The sequence below is a fragment of the Prinia subflava genome, chromosome 22, assembly GCF_021018805.1.
Source record: "Prinia subflava isolate CZ2003 ecotype Zambia chromosome 22, Cam_Psub_1.2, whole genome shotgun sequence".
Classification (NCBI taxonomy): Eukaryota; Metazoa; Chordata; class Aves; order Passeriformes; family Cisticolidae; genus Prinia; species Prinia subflava.
The window spans coordinates 2,379,434-2,393,155 of record NC_086268.1 but is presented as its reverse complement, the minus strand read 5'-3'; the positions used below and the strand labels follow the sequence as shown (position 1 = coordinate 2,393,155).

The window sequence follows — 13,722 nt, the reverse complement described above, 5'->3', positions numbered from 1 at the left end:
GGAGAATTTCCAGGCTCTTTGGGATCATGGAGCTCTGGAATGCTCCAGAGGGTGTTTGCACCGCTGTGAGCTCAGCATAAACAGAGATAAAACCCAGCAAAAAGTGGTGCTTTGAGATTTTCAGTGTGGATAAACAGTGCCTGGATGCATTTTTCTTTCAGAAAAAATTCAATTTGTGCTTGAGATGGGATAATCAGCTGAATTTCACCAAGCTCCACCACAAAAATCAAGTGCACAGACTCTTTTGCTTCTGACAAGAAATCAATTTAAAGCCTGCGAGAGAACGCTCAGGTATTTTGAACTGTTATTTACACTCACCACAAATTGCTCAGCCAGCTCCTGTTTTTCTGCTGCTTTTGGAAGCAATTGCCAAACCTTTACACCTCAGAGGAGAAAAGCACAGAGGAAACAATTCCTGAGTTCATTTCCCAAACGTGCCTAGAAATTTGTGACTGCTAAACAACAGAGGCCCTAATCCCAGAACACACAAATAAATTTCTGTGCAACCCCCAAGCCTTTTTTCATCTCCCACCTTAAAATGGGCACCAGATTTGCTCCCTGCAGCTTGTCCTGCACTCTGGAAATGCACCCAGGGCTGGTTTTGGGGTGCATTTTACTGATTTTGAGACACAGAGAGCCTAATCTAGCAGAGCTTCTGCAGTGACAGCTTCTTACAGTTCCTAAACCTGGATAATCCACGGGGCACTCAGCATTTTTAGAGCACTGAGCTTTCCTTCCATATCAGCATGAGGAAAGCAGCAACCTCTGTAAGGAAACTGCTGCACGTTGTGCCCTGAGTTTCCTTCTCTTCGGGGCATTAAAAAGAAAGAGGTAAAATCTAAAGAAATTGAGATTATAATTTCCCTTCACGTTTGAGGATTGTGGCACTGGACAGATCTCCATCTTCTGGCACAGACACAATGCAAACAACACAAGCACTACTGAAAACCTGTGGTTTGTAACATTTGAGGAGCTGCAGAAGAGGAAACTTTCTTCTTCCCATAAAAATTATCTACCTGTGAACATTTATTACTTTACAGAAGCTTTTCCATGTGCCTTAATCTGTTCTATTCCTTCTTTTAGTAATTTTCTTAGGATCTTTTACATTGTCAACTCACCAGCTGCCAAATTGCCCTTGGAACTTGAGGCAAACAGGGCACTGATTTCTTTGGACATGGCAGAGCCCGTGGTATTAATGTAATAGCAGATTTCAAAGACTTAAAATGCTGCTTTTACGTCAGTGCCTGGACTACTGCTGCAAGGGAATAAAGCCATGAATATCAAAAAATTGCAATTTTTTTCAAGTACAAACAAGGAGTTCAACTACAAAGAGAGGGCAGAGGACTGAAGGAGGAGGATAATTTTACAAAGCTCAACTGCAGGGCCAGCAGGAGAAGCAAAAGGCAGGCCGTGGGGTCACCTATAAAGAAATTACAGAATGATAAAAAATGAAATTGATTGGGTGTAGAGGGGCAGATTTCACTTTTGACAGACAAAGCCCATCTGACCACTGACAATGCCAGATTTTGTCACTTCTGAAGACACGAGACACTTGCAGCTCCAAAGCAAAGCTTCAGAACTCCGCTGTTCTTTCTCCTCTGCTTCTGGAACTGGCTCAGAAGTTCAACAAAATTCCAGAACAAATTTCTGCAGGCCCTGAGACCCCTCCAGCCCCAGGCTGGGCTCTGTAAACAGAAAAACCTCTCCAGAGGGCTCAGGGCTGCTCAGCAGCTGCTCCCTGGCACTGGAGGATTTTAAGCTGGACTTAAGGGTTACATGCAAACAACTAAATTGGCTTAACTATTTATAGAACTTTTGGCATGCTGGATCTCTGGCTGTGGCCATCAGCAAGCAGAGTGGCTGCTTACCAACACAGCAGGGCTTTCCTAATAATTAATAATAAATTAATTAATAATAATATTATTAATTTATGATTGAGAAGAGTTCACGTGTGGAAACACAGGAGAATCTTCTCCTGTGGTATCCAGGGCATGGAAAACAAACTTTTGCTCCATCCTGCTGAATCTTTGAGGTTGGAGAAGCCCTCCGAAACCATCAAGTGCAGCCTGTGACTTAAGAGCAGCACCCAAACAGAGAAAACCCATTCCTCATATAATTAAATAATCTTTATTTTTATAAAACGTAATACAAAGCATCTACACCATTCACTGGTGCAACATTAGTTGCTATTACACAGTAATTCAGACACGAGTTATTATTTCACACTAGTTCTGCAGTTTCCTCTCACAGTTTGCTCAAGCCACTACGGACTAGCCTGAGGACAGGTCCCACCCTGTGCTCCACACCTTGGAATTTGTACTTCTAGTCTGTGATTCTATGGATTCTATTGATGGCTGGAGCCCACTAAATGGGCTGTGAGGCCTTGCTCTGCCTCATAAAGCTGTTCCTAATTGTCTTTTTGTTTTCTTGTTTGCCTTCTAAAGCCTCAGAGTGGAGCAGGGCTCTCCTTCTTCCAACCAAGTCCCCCCTGCTCAGAAAAGGGGATCACTCAACCACTGTATTTCAAAATATCTTCAAAGAGGCGATTCACAGGTACTGCCATCCTCATTCCCCGGGCAGGGAAGGGCTGGAACCCCAGAAATCTGCACCCAGCAAAGGTCAGAGCCCAGACCACCAGGGCTGCTCTGGAAACTCTTCAAGGTGAGCAGCCCAGCAGGAATGACCTGCCTGTTTTCACCTGCAGGACCTGTCTTCCCCATTTCCCCAGGAGCTGCTGCTGAAAGCCCTCATTCCCTCATTCCCTCATTCCCTCATTCCCTCATTCCCTGCTCAGGCTGGTGGCTGGGACTCTTTTGGCTCCAGATTCCTGCGATCCTGACCAGGGAGAACCCACCAGGCACCTTTTCCTCAGCATGGGGTTCCCTGTGAAGACAGCTGACCTCTGTGTGCACGTCCAGCTCACTCCCTGGGACTCCTGCTCTTAATTCCCTTTGGAAAACACCTCACTCCTGCTTTGGGATGCTGGGACGTGCCCACGTTCAGGTGACAAAGCGCTGCTGATGGCTCACGGCAGGAAATGCTTCACTCAAAGCAACTTTTGTACAGCACAGCGTGACACAAACCACCGAGAACTCATCAAAGGTGGCGTGGTGCTAAATGGAAACACCCCACGAGGTAGGTAAGACTGGACCCACTCCCCAAAGTGGGTGAGGTTGAGGCAAAAAGGCTCCTGGATGTGCTCAGGAGAGCAGCAGAGCTGGGAAAAAGAACCAGCAAGCCCCAACCAGCCCTTCTGGTGTCATTTCAAGGCTTGAATGAGATAAGTTTCCTTTCCAGGACCAGCTCATCAGTCAGCTCTGCTCATCTGAAGGGGTTTTTTCTTCAGGTCTTTGGCTGCAGCAGGCAAGGCTCAAGCAAAGGGGGCACCTGAGCTGCACTGGGGGCTCAAAGGAAATGCCCAAAATCACAGCAGCAATGAATGAACAGCTTAAGAACATGCAGTGAAAATAAACTCCAGAAGCTGCCAACTGGGCATGGCTTTTCCCTGCAAATGGGACCAGATAAATAATGCTTATTTTTCTCCCAGTCAGGTTTTTGTTTTTGCTTAAAAAAGACCAGATTCTGGACCTCTCACTTCTTTAATTACTAAGCTGTAAAATAAATCTCTCTGACCCTCTAAATGTTCACTTTTGTAAGGTGACTCAGAGCCAGTGAGAGGGAAATCAAAGCCCAGGGGTGAAGGCATCAGTTCAGATGAAAGAGAGCCAAGGTCAGACTGTGGCTTCCACAGGGCAAATTCTGGGCAACCAGAAATCCTAATTTGGGTTTGGGGCACAGCAGAGGGAATTTTGGTGTTCTGGAGAGAAAATCAGGGCTTGGCTCATCAGCAAGAAAACCCCTGACTGGCGAATCCTGATGAGGCTTCTCAAAATGGTTACCCAAGGAGCGAAAAGCAGTGTTTGTAGGGGAGTTTTAACAGTCAGGGAAGAAAAGGGAAAAATCAGGAAGAATTTTCCCTTCTGGGCCTGTGTCTTTGGGTGTATTCACAGAGCACCTAGTCCTGTACGGCGCCAGTGCTGATTAGAGCTTCTGGACACTACAGAAAATAAGTTATCAATATGTTAATAAATAAGTTATTAAAAGGAGTTAGAAAGAGTAGGAAACAACAACCTACCTAAAATACTGATTTTTCTAGAGTCTCGCTCTAGCTCGACCACCAAACTCGTTTCTCCCAAGGGAAACAGAAGCATAATGAACCAAGTGCAGATAACAACCATCACTTTGCATTTATATAGCACCTCTCAAGTGAAAATCCAAAAGTGCATAACAGATGGAGCAGCTCCATCACCCCCAAGTCACAGAGGGGGAATTAGGCACAGAGTTGGAGTTGTGTGACTTGCCCAAGGTCACACAACGAGGTGGTGGAAGAGCCAGGAATCCCAGCTTGGGTGTGACTCTAGGACATGCTTCTTCCTAGCAGCATGAAGAGTCGCTCTAGCTGCCTACACTGCACAGGACACTGCACGTGGAGACCTGGCGCTGCCTCCTCCTCTCTTCCCACATCCTGAAGGAGTTGGCTACGGACACCACTATGTACACCTGCACTGCTGCACTAGTCATGTTTAGTCTGTAGAATTAGCCCTTCTTTCACTCGTGGCTCAGGCTGTGCCTACACCGAGCCAGCCTGTGCCAGGCACAGCTCCGTGGATTTTGGTGGAGATACGCCAGGGATAAACCTGGCTCAGAACTCCAGAACTGACAGTGGCATTCCAGTCCCCCTCCTTTCCAGCCTGCAAGCTCCAGGAACCCTCTGCTGGGCATCCCTTCAATGACTTTTGAGATGCCCGTTGGTTTTCAAGCCCAGCTCGCGGCTCCTGCGGCTCCTCCACGCCTGGTACTTCCTCATGCTCTTCCTGCGGGCGAAGCGGCAGATGCTGACCATGAACACCCAGGACACCACGTACATGACCACCCCTCCCAGCTTGATGTACCAGCGCGGCCGCGGCGACGCCAGCTCGCAGTACATCAGCCAGGCGCCCACGCCGATGCGCACGCCGGTGAACAGCACCACGAAGAGAAAATCCACCAGGTCGCCCGTGAAGCTGTGGTAGCGGCCCAGCTCCTTGAGGAACCAGCGGGCCTGCAGCAGCGGGTTGGTGATCTCGCTGCCGAAGATGACGGCGTTGACGTCGGCGCCCGACTCGCCCAGGGCCAGCGAGGTGGAGATGCCCACGATGCTCACCAGGTGGTGGGCCAGCATCAGGGCACCCTCCGTCTGGAAGTACACGCACCAGCACAGGTCGAAGATGAAGTAGCCCAAGCTAAGGCACAGCCCGTGCACCTGGAGGGTTGTGTTGGGTGAGCCTGAAGCATTAAAATAAAAAAAAAAAAAGAGATTTAAGGCGTGGAGGTGATAGTGGAGAGTTAAAATAATTTCTATTTAAGCTAACTGTGTAGAGGTGATAGTGGAGAGTTAAAATAATTTCTGTTTAAGCTAACTGCGTAGAGGTGATAGTGGAGAGTTAAAATAATTTCTGTTTAAGCTAACTGCGTAGAGGTGATAGTGGAGAGTTAAAATAATTTCTGTTTAAGCTAACTGCGTAGAGGTGATAGTGGAGAGTTAAAATAATTTCTGTTTAAGCTAACTGCGTAGAGGTGATAGTGGGGAGTTAAAATAATTTCTGTTTAAGCTAACTGTGGGTAGTTGGGGGAAGGTAGAAGATGCACGACCTGAATTTTACGCAGCTGGCTTTGGAACAAGCGTCAGCTTCTGCAACCAGCCTCATTCTATTGTTTAAGTATGACTCCAGCCCAGGAGATAATTGAGAAGCATTGTTTTAACCAAATCAAGTACAACACAGGGTAGAGCATAGGTGTGATTTAAGATAGTAACCAAGAAATAGGATAGCCAGTATCCAGGGGTGGAAGTTAGTTAACACATGTATAATTTGAAACTATAAAAATCACAAATTGACTCTATATTCTGGGGCACAAGATTTGGACACTGTATGCCCCTGTGTCCCCGCACACTTCAATAAAGAACCGCATGTGATCACCTTCGTGTGGTTATATGTTTTCCTATGCTAACAGAGGCATGTCACAGAGGACACGGAAAGAACTACACGAGGACATGCTAGTGAAAAAAAGGGGTTTTTTTTATTTACAAAACTTAGTTTTATACATTTCCTATGGGGCTTGTGGATTGGAGGATGGAATTCCACCTCTCAATCCACATTGGTCAAGTTAACTGTGAATTAACTTTCTCTTCTCACTTAGAAATATGTAAACAATGAAAGACAGCAAAACATGGCCATTGTTTATAGTAGAAAGTGTGATAAATTAAAATTTTTGACTCTAATATGAAGAAGATTACAGAAGGCTTAGAAAAGTCTCCAAAACCAGGGTGACAGAGGCAGCAGGCGGGATGTGAGAGAGGGAAGGGGGGTTGTAATAAGTCAGCCCTGACTCCGTCATCTTCATGCAGGAAAAGCCAATTTCACACTGATGCCTTAGGAAGGCTGAGCTGGAACAGAGACTGGACAGAGCTAGAGAGTAAAATAGGTATTTATTGAAAGGCCTTTAGGATACACCTTGGGCAGGACAAGAGCCTGACCTTAAGCTAAAACTTAAGTCATCAACATCCCTTATTTTATGCAGTTTTCACACACCTCGTGTGCAGCACCTGTTGCCTGCTAGTTTTCTTCCTATTTCATTTATTGGTCAAAAGGTGATTTGTGTGTGTGTGCTAAGATTCAGGTTGTTTACATTTTTCCTTTATGGGTTCTCATGGAACAGATCTTATTGTTTACACACATGCATTTATTTGTCACCCCAGAATAGGTTGTTGTGTTAACAAACCTTTCATACCGAGATTGCTTTCACATGGGAACTGAAAATTGCTTAACTACACTTAGATGACAGACCAGCTATTAATTTAATAGAGCAGGATGATGATTTTATGAGGTTTTTCTTTTATAATTCTTCTACCTGTCCACGACATCGGGGTATCCACCTCTGGCTCGCACTGGTGACAGCCTGGCCACAGAAGTCCCCCGAGCCACAATGCCACAGTTGTTAGCCCAGCAGCTGCACACACATCACGGCCACACAGGAGGTCACACGCTCTGCCAAAAGTGCAGCTGGGGAGGGCGTCACACCAGCAAAACCCAGTGCCAGGCTCCCCATTCCCCTGGGGCTCTCCACCACAAAGCGGCTGAGATGTCACTGCAGTCATAATTTCTCAGGCTGGCTGGAGGCTTCAGTGGTGGGGGAAGCCCTGGGGAAGGTGGGGTCAGGGATTTCTCACTCACCCGGGTGGCTGAGGGGCCAGGGGCCGTCGATGAAGCCGATGTAGGCGGACAGGCAGGTGGCCAGCACGCCGTGGGTCAGGGTGACCAGCCGGCAGCTCCACTCGATGCCGCGGTGCCGGTAGCGGTGGCAGAACCATTTGTAGAGGCAGAACCAGGCCAGCAGGCTGCAGGCTGCCCGCAGGGGCAGCAGGAACAGCATCCTGTCCTGGGGACAAGGGAGCAGAAGGACAAAGTGAGCAGGAGGAGGCCGAGCCTGTGGCAGGGTCAGCACAGCCCAGCACGGCTTTGCTCTGCGACCATCCCAGGGCTGCTTGCTCCTGACAGGTTTTCTGTGTGAAAATCACTTTGTTCTCCTCACTGCAGACTTCATTTCATCCTTACTGGCACTAAAACCTCCAAATCTTTTGGATGCAAAAATATATAAGGATCTATGTCCGTTAAGATTTTTTTTTCAGCAGTATTTCTTTTATATATCTTCCCTCACACACTGTGCAATAATCTCTCAAGCAAGCAAAAGACAAATTGCCAGAACAAAATTAAAGCACATAAACACTTGTGGATGTTGCTGAAACCCTCCAAATACACATTAGTCTATTCTACACCTCGTGCCTTCCCAGGAAATGAGTGTCTCACTGCTCCTGAGCATTCAGGGAAGTGCAGCAAAAGAAGCTGAGTCAGGCTTTGGGCTACAGGAGTTCCCAGTTGTGCAACAGGCACAGCACCACTGGTACCTGCTGCCCAACTCTGGCCTCACTCCCAGGGCTGGGAGCACCAGAGGGACTTCACGAGACGAGGAGTCAGAGCTGCAGAGCCCAACCTTCCTGTTTGGCCTGTTGGAGCATTCCCAGGAATGACTGGAGGCCGGGTAAACAAAACCATTATGTTTTAATGGGCCTTGGGAACACGGGGAGATGAAATAGGGATGGGATTGACTGCACTGAGCAGGCGTTTCCATTCACATCCCTGGTGCTCGAGGTCCAGCCTCGGAGCAGATCAGGGAGGGAGAATTCTGATGTGACAAAAGGGATTGGCCAGCTGGGGAAGGCTGGGGAAAAGAAGAAGGAGTTGTAAAAATCCTGAGGTCTTTTCCACACCTACTCGTGAAAAAGACATGTCTCCATCCCCTGGAAAAAAACACAGAATATCCTGAGCTGGGACCCACAAGAACCATCCAGTGCAGCTCCTGGCCCTGCACAGACACCCCAAAAATCCCCCCCTGTGCCTCAGGGCAGTGTCCAACCCCTCCTGGGGCTCTGGCAGCCCTGGGGCAGTGCCAGCACCTCTGGGGGAAGAACCTTTCCCTGATCCCCAACCTGGACCTGCCCTGGCCCAGCTCCAGCCGCTCCCTTGGGAAGAAAGCAGGGGCTTTCTTCCAACTGCACATCAAAAATCAGCCCTCAGTGGCTTTAACTCAAACACAGTAAATATGAATTAGATATTGGGAAGGAATTCTGCCCTGTGAGGGTGGGCAGGCCCTGGCACAGGGTGCCCAGAGCTGCTGTGGCTGCCCCTGGATCCTTGGAAGTGCCCAAGGCCAGCTTGGATGGAGCTTGGAGCACCCTAAATTAGTGGAAGGCACCCCTGTCTGTAGCAGGAGGTGGAATGAGATGATCTTTAAATCTCTTCCAGCCCAAACCATCCTCTGATTTGCCTTTAGCATCTGCACGCTGGAAAGGCCAATATAATTTAAAAAGCAGCAACAATTACAGAACAATAAATAACAAATAACTCTATATAATATAGATATAAACAATAAATAAACAAGTAACACGTCACCATATATAAAATTAGGTATTTCTCTCTATATTATCGAATATATTATGTATCTATTATACATAATAGATATTATAATTTGTATCGATTTGTAGCGACGAAAGCAGCCTCTACAACAAACACACGAGCCTAAAAACCCGGTGCAGAACAGCCCGAAAACGATCAAAAAACCCCATCCGGGCACCTGCAGCAAAGCACCGCTATCCCGTTATCCCGGTTTTTTCCCAGTCCGAGCGGAAGATGGAGGAGCTGGCGGGAGGAGCTCCGTACCGGGAGCGCATCCTCCGCACCCGCGGGATGCAGCGGCCCCGACCGCGTCCCTCCGAGCCTCCCGCAGCCCTGGGGACAGGACAGGACAGGGACAGGACAGGGGCAGGGACAGGAGCCTTCCCCAGCACCCACCTGCCGGGCCGCGCTGCCGGAGCCGCCCCGGATCACGGAGCGAGCGGCGGCGGCCGAGGGGCACCTGGCGGCCGGGAGGAGGGACGGCAGCGATGGGGATGGGGAGGAGGAGGAGGAGGAGGGACGGGAGGAGGGGACAGGGGCGGCAGCGTGGCCGGGAAGGCGACCCTGGGAGTCCGCCCCTCTCCCGCTGCTGCGCCGGGGGATGCTCTGAGCTGGAGGGGATCCACCGGCACCGTGAGCCCGGCTCGTGTTCCTGCACAGACCCCCCGACAGTCCCACCCTGTGCCTCGGAGCGCTGTCACAAAGCTCCTCGGGTCCCCAATTCCCCGGGGGAGCCTGGGCAGTGCCCAGCACCCTCTTTTCCTAATATCCAGCCTAAACCTCCCCTGGCACAGCTCCAGCCCTTCCCTGGGTCCTGCTGCTGGTCACAGAGATCAGAGCTGCCCCTCTGAGGAGCCCAAGTGCCCCCTCCAGTGCCCGTGTGGCCCCTGCAGCCCCCTCACCCCGATCGCGACCAGCTCCTGTCCCCGCAGGGCACCGCAGTGGCCCGGGGACACAGAAATGAGCCCCACGCCCGCTGCAATCACCCCGAGGGTACCGCAGCGATCCCGGGCACGGAGCACGCCCAGCCTCGCTCTCCTCACCCCTGGGGAGAGCAGAGCCCTCTGCAGAGCTCCGGGGCTGTGGCAGAGCAGCAGCGCGGCCAAGGTGACATCCCCCGAGGGGTTTTGTCACCCGGACCGGAGCGGTGCGGCTGCAGCGGGCTGGGAGAGCTCCCGCCCTGCCCTGGACATCCCATCCAGCCCCTGCCTGTGCTGAAGCTCAAAAATTCAGCAATTTCTTCTCACTGCATTCAGCACTGCCCATCCTCTCTCCTGCCTTCCACATCCCAAATTCAGGGTTCAAACAGGTCGCCTAAAGCAGCCACAAAAATTCCTCCACCTTTCATAAGTTACAGTCAAAGCAACCTCTCACACCCAAAATCGTGGGATCGGTTTTTTCCTTCATCCTTCTCTTTTGGAATGCAGACGGTGGGAGTGGCTCATCCTGCCTCTTACAGCGCTCCTAATAAGTGTTTTCAACCAGATACAGATCCTACTTTTCCAGTTCAGGCCAGGGACAGGTTCCTACTGCTATAAAATGCTCATCCTGCTGCTATTTCAGCACATCCTCCTGAGCATTAAGAGTGCATTTACTCCTCTGACAAATCTGAGGTCTCCTCTTGCTTTCCCCCCACCTCTGCTGGCCCTCAGGAACGCCTGAGATGGAGCTGGGTTGATTTTTAGCTTAGGATGAAGAAAAGCATGGACAGACAGGGATTACAGGGCTGATGCTTTCACATTAGGAGCGTGGTTAGATGGAATATTAGGAAAAAATTCTTGACTATGAGGGTGAGGAGGAGCTGGGATGGAATTCCCAGGGAAGCTGTGCCTGTCCTGGAAGTGTCCAAGGTCAGGTTGGACAGGGCTTGGAGCAACCTGGGATAGAAGCAGGGAATTTTTGGAATAAGGTGAGATAATCTTTAAGGTCCCTTTCAACCCAAACCATTCTGGGCTTCTGTGAGCAGCCAGGAAGAAAAACAGAGATGTTCACACAAGAGCTCTCAGAATCCTAACAAGGCACAGATCATTTAACGCAGCAGGTGGGACACAGAGAATTGGTGAGTTGTTTTTTTGTTTCTAGCACAAACTTTGCACGGTGAGGTGCGAGGTAACGAGCCAAATCATCTCCCCGTGGACTGTACCAGAAGTGAGGTGCAGCTTTGTACACCAATTTTCCTGTTTGCTTTGTGCACAGTCAGCCATTTCAATGGGCTGCGTTGCACTGCCCCGTTTGGCCAGCGTTCAGAATTCAGCAAAACAGCTCAGGCAGGAACCTCTGCAAAGAGTTGTTTGCACACTGCTGCCTCATTTAGTACAGCCACAGCCTCCCCCAGCTGCACATCCTCTCCTCTGCCCTCCTGGACCTGCTCTAACCTGAGCTCACAGCACTGAAAAGCATCACAGAATGTGTTTATTATCTTACCCATGCTGGGAAACTTCTTTGTCTACAATTAAACCAGGAATAAGCAAGAACTGGAAACCTGGGAGTTCAACAGGCCATCACTAAAATTCAGTTTTTGTGGCTGTAAAAGCCCTCAAGGATGTTTGACAGATAAAAAGCAGGCACAGCCATGAAAAATCATATTTTTTGAAATAAGAAAGGCAGCGGGATAGTGGAGCTGGCTGATTTTCTAGCATCACAATAAAGGCTTTAGCACTAAAATTATCCTTGGGTGAGATTTGGCAGATGAGAACCTGAGGGCACTTTGCATCAAACCTCCCCAGGTGTCTCTGGCTGCACACAGCGATCTGGGTGCCCTGGGACACTGTCCCAGTGCTGTCCCTCAGCTGCAGGAAGAGGTTTTTCCACACTGGAATCCAATCCAGGCTCTCCTGCACTCCAGACAGCAGTCCTGGCCCAGCAGGAGCAGGTTCCCAACCAGAAACAGCCACTCAGTGGTGCCTTAGGACATTTGATAACCCCTGGGATGTTCTCATGCTTTGATTGCCTCTCCAAAAAACCACAGACAAGTTACCTGCAACCCTCCTGAGCTGGGCATTGCCCCAGTGAAACCCAGCACCAGGCCGAGGAAAAACAAAAGCACCCTGGGATGCAGGAGGCCACGGCCAGAATTTAAGTTATTCTTGTGTCCAGCAAGAGCAAAGCCCTCGGTTTGGTGGCTCTGGAGCTCTCTGCAGCACTGATTAATTAAAATTGTGGGTGCATTGCTCAGAAACCTGAGCTTCAGCTGAGCCTCACCTGCCCTTCACAGCTCCAGCCTGAGAGTTCAACTAAAACTCAGATTTTGTGGCTGTAAAAGCCCTCAAGGATGTTTGACAGATAAAAAGCAGGCACAGCCATGAAAAATCACATTCTTTGAAATAAGAAAGGCAGTGGGATAGTGGAGCTGGCTGAGAGCTCCAGAGCTCAGCCTGGGCTCCTTTCCTGATCACCTCTCTCCTTCCTGAAGTGCACAAAGGCCATGAACAGTGACTCTGCATCCTCAGCCTTCCCTCAAACCCCTCTGCCTCAGCCCTGGCTCCAGCTGCCTCCTCAAAACCCAGAACAAAACAAGATCACAGCACCCGGTTCTTTTTCAAAAGAGAACATGATTTTATTGGAAGTCCCAGTACTCAGAGGAGGTTTTGGAAGAGCACAGAGAGCCTGGCAGGTGCCCACACCTCAGGAGGCCACTCTGGCTCCTGCTTTGCTAAAAATACTGGCCCAGGAGCTTTCCCGGGTTCACAGCTGCAATGCTTCCAGTGGACGTGTCCAAAGTGAGGTTATTTCAGGTTATTTTTAATCTCTCCAGACAGCTTGAGGAGCCCCAGCCAAAGGCTGATATCTGCCCTGAGCAGAGCCAAATTCAGCGAGATAAAAGCAGTGGAGGAGCTGCACCCCTGCTGCTCCCCTCCTCACTTCTGCCTTTGCTTCTCAGCTCTCAGTGAGGCTTTTAGAGGAGACTAAATCTGAACTGCGGCCTTGGACAGGGGGAAATTCACATTAAAACCCCAGGGAAAATGTCAGAACACCATTCTGAGAGGTAAAGAAGACGAGAGAACTGTTCCATGCTGAGGGCTGCTGGTGTGGAGCAGATGTCACACTGAGATCTGCCTAAACTTTACTGTCACCCCTGGAAAAATTCACATCTCTGACTCATTAGCCACGAATTCAGCTGAACTGGCTTGCAAATGAGCCAACCCCAGAACAGAAAGAACATCCCGGGGTTCTTCACTGTCCTCCCTCTCCCACAAAAAAACTGATTATTCTTTTTAAGCAATCCTAGCCTAGGCCAACACCTGCTCATGGAGTTTATTGGCACAAATCTAATCCCTGCCTCTTGCTTGCCCGAGTCAGTCCCAGGGACATCACTCTGCTCTGAGATCAGCACCTGCCCCAATGGAAGTGTTAAAAAAACAGAGAAGGAAATGTGTCATTAAAAACAACGAGGTAAAACATCGCCTCACCTTGAGTGCCATCACTTCACACTCCCACAGGACAACTCCACTACACCCCTGCAAGCACTTCAGTCTTGTTCAGAGTCTTTCACTCGAGTGTTTAGCCAAGCACGTTGTCCAAATCCAGGATTATTAAGGAGGGTGAGGCTCAGGAAATCTTTGCCAGGTCACGCCCCTTACCCAGTCCCACTGGCAGGAAAATGGGATTTTTCATATTTGATTTTCTCTACACTGTTAAATAATTCTGTGTTGGAAATGAGGACAGAACACAG

At 49.4% G+C, this 13,722-nt stretch overlaps 1 protein-coding gene across 4 annotated transcripts; it reads right to left on the bottom strand.

Annotated features, from left to right (window-relative positions):
* Window positions 1–2,112: 2,112 nt before the first annotated feature.
* Window positions 2,113–13,597, bottom strand: LOC134561189 (TLC domain-containing protein 5-like). 4 transcript variants are annotated; one of them, XM_063417955.1, is made up of 3 exons: window positions 13,460–13,597; window positions 7,272–7,476; window positions 2,113–5,325 (listed from the first exon to the last, which is right to left on the bottom strand). In XM_063417955.1, exons 1-3 carry the CDS (start codon window positions 13,469–13,471, stop codon window positions 4,787–4,789), a joined length of 756 nt encoding a protein of 251 aa, XP_063274025.1. In that variant the 5' UTR covers window positions 13,472–13,597; the 3' UTR covers window positions 2,113–4,786. The 4 variants fall into 4 exon arrangements, with proteins under 4 accessions (XP_063274025.1, XP_063274028.1, XP_063274027.1 ...); XM_063417958.1 differs by lacking the exon at window positions 13,460–13,597 and adding an exon at window positions 9,447–9,562; XM_063417957.1 differs by lacking the exon at window positions 13,460–13,597 and adding an exon at window positions 9,229–9,434.
* Between the last annotated feature and the right edge of the window lie 125 nt (window positions 13,598–13,722).